At 47.3% G+C, this 5,555-nt stretch overlaps 1 protein-coding gene across 1 annotated transcript in view; it reads right to left on the bottom strand.

The window, feature by feature from the left end:
- Positions 1-3,257, bottom strand: part of T265_04671 (hypothetical protein) — a gene marked incomplete at both ends in the record, with an annotated part of 32,243 nt that extends 28,986 nt beyond the window's left edge. The window contains one exon of the mRNA XM_009169462.1: positions 2,970-3,257. Within this exon, the coding sequence (XP_009167726.1) occupies positions 2,970-3,257 (288 nt within the window). The remainder of the gene's footprint in view (positions 1-2,969) is intronic.
- Between the last annotated feature and the right edge of the window lie 2,298 nt (positions 3,258-5,555).

Here is a 5,555-nt window from a genome sequence, read left to right as displayed (position 1 = left end):
CATGAGAGTATTGTTAGAGTATTGCAAGACCATAAATGCACTCCAACAGAGTCTGGAGACCTTCATTGACTTGAAAGAGGCCTTTGACTATCTGGATCGCCGGGTACTATGGCAGTGTCAATGGAGCAAACCCTTGACTCCTCTTAAAACGCTGTATGCCTACTCCCGTGGACGTGTGGTCCAAGTTCACTACATTCAGTGGTACCAGGGAAGGTGGTCCTTTCTCACTCACGGTTACAGTAAACCGTGTTTTTCTTTCAACATACGCTCCGGTCAGCGAGAAGTACAGATATAGTCGTTCTTGCAGGTGGTGTGAATGTGTCCAGATGCACTTATCTTGACTAGACCGGTCAATATACCAGTGGAAGGACGACTTTTCACTGGAATCCAGTTCAATCTTGAAGCTAAGCACAACTCCCACGCCGCAGATATCACAAGCTGTTGTGTCAGGATCGCCAGAAACTCGAAGTGTACATTGCGACAAATATGGGTTTGAGATGTATGAACCAACTGGGGTTTGGTCTGCATATTTCGGACAAAACATAAAGAAAGTAAGAACAGCTGGTCGTCCTACTTGCTTCTGAATTCGAACGTCATTAAACCGGTCGTCGAGGCTCGAGATGCCTGAGGCTGACGACGTCGGCTGACCCACAGATGTTTTCGCCAAGACCAATGAAAGGCGGATAGGAAAATCGGTTTAATGGATGGGCCTACGAGGAGTATTGCTTTATTGAGGTGGGGGAGAAAAGGTGTGGAAGAGAAGTCAGCAGTAGTCAGTTCTCGCTTAACCGCCCTGCTGTATGGAGGAAGATGACCCGGCTGACGACCCAATCTCTGAAGGTGCTGAACACGGCCGAAGAGATAGCATGGGACCCACTAGAGCAAACCGATATCATAGACTTGTCTTAGAGTGGGAGCCGAGCTTAGGAGGTGCTTCTCGGACTGACGGAGTAGTGAAAAAACGGGTGCGCGCGACGCAGCGAACGCGGTGCATGTCAGAATGGTATACCACGGGGACGACGACAGGCACAAGAAAATTAGGAAGCAGACCAATTAGCAGATTGGGCGAGAAGCATTCGAACTGCGCTTAACCGAGAATACGATACAGCCTTAACGGCTGTATCCTCACGTCAATCGGTGACCTCTGCTGAGGGACGAGTGCTATTCAGACAAGTGCAACCTAAAGTGAGAAACGCTACTCCCATACCACTCTATATTTCGCACCGAAGCCAACACATCTTGCGACCATTTTTTCCCACCATTGTCGCTATTTTCAACTAGTCAACGAAAACAGGCATCGCTTCCCCTCAGCATCGAAGCTATCACAAAAGACGTTCAACAAATGTGGCAACAAACAGTCATGCCTGTTAACGAACAGTCAACCCGATTTCCCTCGTCCGGAGTAGTCAGCATTATATTGCAATGCTTTATGTGAACCAGAGCAGCCCCGAATCTTGTCCAACACGTCCTGCGTCATTGCCTTGATTCCGAAACGTGCGAACAGGATCAGACGAGCTGACTAAACGAACCTCGCATTTACAGACTTCAACAAGGAGTGATAGAGTGTAACGCAACACTTTTGACCCTGCTCTGGAAAGAATTCTCGTCGCCCGTAATCTAATGGATGTGGGGCTTCCTGCCACACTACCAGTAAGTGGCTAAAATGAGTAGACAGCTTCTTGAACGCCAGTCATCAGGAAGCGGAGCGTCTTAGGAAACGGTACTTGAAACAATTCTGAGCCCCAATCACATGAACCCACCACTTCAAAAGTTGAAATAGAACTTTGCAATGTTTGATAATGGATTGAGAAAATTTGCCCACATCCTGACTGATGAAGATGCGATCTCCTCAGGATAAGTTCGATAAGGCGGAAGACGGAGTAATCGAGTGCAAACATACATCCATGGGAAGAACACTTGGTGCCTTGTATGGTCGACTAGCACAGGATTTCTAGGCTTGTGGGGCATCGTCACGCGAAGCGATCTTAGAACGGAAGCCCACATGAATAAGATGGAGGTCGAAGTTCACCGGATGTTATGAGCCTTCTGGTCGAATTCCGTCACTAGGAAAACTGCGCAAGGAGTGCTAGAGATATCCATCGAACCAGATTCGGGGAACTGATCACTAGCGTATTTCTCGGGCACGAAGGCACGACTAGAATGAGCACAGGGACTGCCGAGAAAAGTGATCCGAGCCTCGCTTGAATCGATCAGTGTTTCGAAACTGAGTTATTTACCACTTAATACTGCTGTACTTCATCAGGTCTTGAGAGACCATAAACTTCCAGTCATGAACTCAATCATTAACCAGGCAGAGATGACCGCGTGAGACCACCGGTACAGGATATAAACACCCACTCTGGAAAAGATATCAACGGCCGGAGGTTATAAGCGCCTGCTTTGCGGGCATTCGTGGGATGCCAGCAGGGAATGGCGAGGGAATCATGTCTCTAGCTCAGGCATTGTGAAGATTCACCCAACCGTTATCATGGAGTGTTGAAATATACCTCTGGATCTTATAACCTCATCGATCTGAGTCAGAATCCGGGCCACCAGACCCGTAAAACAGAAATCGTGAAAGTCTGCTGGTGGACATGGGGAAGGCAGATAAAAGCACGGACCTGTCACTGAGAAATCCGTATCACACAAAACCCTTAACCCACTGGCGATGGGTGAGGTAAGGCCGACGCAGCCCTTGCTTCCAGTGCACCGGAACTCGAATTGCTGACTTATTAGGAGAGTCTCCAACAAGCATAGGCCCGAATATCACTATTACCATAAACCTTCGATTTTTCGTTTTTCTATACTAGTTCGAGGAAATCTCCATAGGATTATGATTAAAAAGAATTATTCTTATGTTGGTTTTTGTGTATTGCGGCAGTGGTTTATCCCTTTATGTCAACTCCGGACATCCATGTGTGGCTTCAAAGTTGTAAATCAAAATACCTTGATGCACGTCAAAAACTTACCTGTGAGGTCTTCATAAAGGTAGCAAGTCTACGCAGCAACTCCTTTTTGGATCCGGCTGTGCTCAGGTCGTGAGATGACAAGCGTTTACGCAACTCAACGACCGTGAGTGCCTCTAGACCCCGTAACTGGTCATCCACGGACATTGCATGCGCCGTTATTATTTTAAGAGTTGACGCGTTAAAACAATCCAGACCAAGATACAATTCTTCGTAGACCGAGATGTCGAGGGCGTGGCTGCCCCTTGACGTATGTCCACATTTGTCCGTTGGTTCTCCTAGTTTCTTCATGCACGAATTTCCCAAGAAAACGCTCGTTAACCTTTTTCCTCTCATCACATTCACGGGGTCTCCCAGTATTCGCAAAATGGGATCGAATTCTCGAAAACTACGACACTTTCAAGGTTACAACTCTAAATTGAGGAATGCCTATGTCAAGTGAATTGCCCTGCATATTATCCGCATATGTGGTTTGTTTGAGTGATCTCGTCGGTATCATGGACTTATGGACCGATACACACAATCGAGGCTTTCGCGCAAACTTCCTTGGTCAGGCTGGTTCTTTCCTTTCAACGGATTCGTGTCACCTAGAAGGCAGGAGCGAAAGAGGGGCCCCTCGAGTTTTCCGCTTGGCAGTAAGCTTGCCAGCAAAAGGCCTCACACTCCAAATTGCTTTCAACTGGGCTCGAGATGCATCATGAACAATCTTCGAAAGAAGGCTGTTCCACAAACCACTTACCCGAAATGCGAAGATGAATCCGTGATATAAGTGTGCACTGAGCTTTAAAATTTCCCAGCCCTGTCCTTGCCGCGTGTTAGTTGGGTAAAATGTAAAAATCTGCGAAGCAAACCCTGCCCAAACGAGGGATAGGTAAGTACTGTTTCCCTTTCAGGATGATGATACTCCAGGGAAGAGTGCGAGCACCTCAAGCCGCGTTTCATAATCAACAGGGTTGAGGCTGGCAACCATCTTCCAGCAACTCATTGGATATGCTAGATGAACGAAGTGTGTTCCTTTCTTCCTGAGTCGACAACTTGGATGGCGTATTCAAGAAGTGTTCTGACGCAGGGCTCGGAGAGTGTCCGGTGGTCCCAGTTAAAACTTATCTTTGTGATGTTTTCATGCCCATCCTCCACACGCACGACACAGACGTTTCCCGAGTCTGCTTCAACTGATTCATGGATGCAATTTTGTCCTCCAGTTGAGGGTGCCAACCAACTGACTACATTTCAGCGCCATACACCCATTTAGATGGCGATGGTGTTGAACCTTTAGGACTGCAAGTCGTTCGCAAAAAGCAGACCTGGTCTTGCGAGCCCATCGACGTAGAGCAATAAAAGGACTGGTCACAAACCGGAGCTCAGAGGAACACAAATGAGGGCATGCGCAGCAGAAAAGTAGGTTGAGCCGCTTTCACTCGGAGTGTCCTATCTGATTAAAGATCTTAGTGCCGCGTGGAATCTATTGAATCACATAGGACTCGATTTTGTGGAGCGGCCGAATGCGTAACACTCGATCGATTGAGAAGTCGACAAATATTTCATCGGTTACCAGTCCTTCTTCTTTGGGTTGAGTCGAGCTGCCATAAATATGGACACATTCGTCAGGCAAGATCAGTCTGAGAAGGATCTGTGTTGTGCTGGGGTATAAATTTGTTGGCAATGAGGTGAGTTTGGATAAAGCATCAGAGTTGGTTCCACAAAATCGCACGATCCGCTTGTGGGCTGAACTGACATGTAGAGCTGCTGGGTGATGAACAATCGCCTGGTTTTAGAATGGTGCGACAATCGCCTCTTTCCGGGCAGAGGGAAAGTAAACTTCGTCCAGCATCTGAGGATACATCTGGTTGGATGTTAGGTATGTTCCCTTTTGGGTCCTTGAATGTACCTCATCTGGCCCTAAGGCCCAAAATGGGGTCATGCCGTGCGACTATTGACTAACATCACCTTCCATGAAGATCAAGCTATTTAGAAGCCGTTTGTGGTTGCGCCTCGTTAAGACTGGATGTGCTGAGGTCGACTGAAGACGGTTTCTTTTCGAACTCTGATATTTTCGAGGCTGCCACTTCGTGGACAGAACTGGCCACGCTCAGCGCGCCTTCAGCCACATTGTTATGGGCAACTAAGAAGAAAGTGGGACCCAAGTTCGGAAGCGATGACTACGTTCAAAGAGTGCCAGCGGAGGCTGGCTCGATTATGATTAGGCACGACATTCATCACATCTACCTGCCGCAAGGTGCTGAAGTGATTGATGTGCTCACCCATCTGAGGCGCATGCTTCGGACTGGGGGAAGCTTTTGTGGCTAGACTGGCTGCACCATTATCTTTCACCTCATTCTTGTATATGGTGGGGGAGTCAGCAGATCAGGGAGAACCATGCTAACTTTCGGGGACGTAGTTGGTTCTTTTTGTCCATTCTCATTATGTGAAAAGTACTTCCTCATTATTGTTGTTTCGGTTTTGCTACTAAACCATCTTTCTTATTTTTATGACCATTCTCATTAAAAAGTACTTCCTCATTATTGTTGTTTCGGTTTTGCTACTAAACCATCTTTCTTATTTTTATGACCTGAAGTTAAACCGCCCGCT

This window comes from Opisthorchis viverrini (genome assembly GCF_000715545.1).
Source record: "Opisthorchis viverrini unplaced genomic scaffold opera_v5_80, whole genome shotgun sequence".
Lineage (NCBI taxonomy): Eukaryota > Metazoa > Platyhelminthes > Trematoda > Opisthorchiida > Opisthorchiidae > Opisthorchis > Opisthorchis viverrini.
The sequence above is the reverse complement of the archived record's forward strand: the minus strand, read 5'-3'. Positions and strand labels throughout refer to the sequence as shown.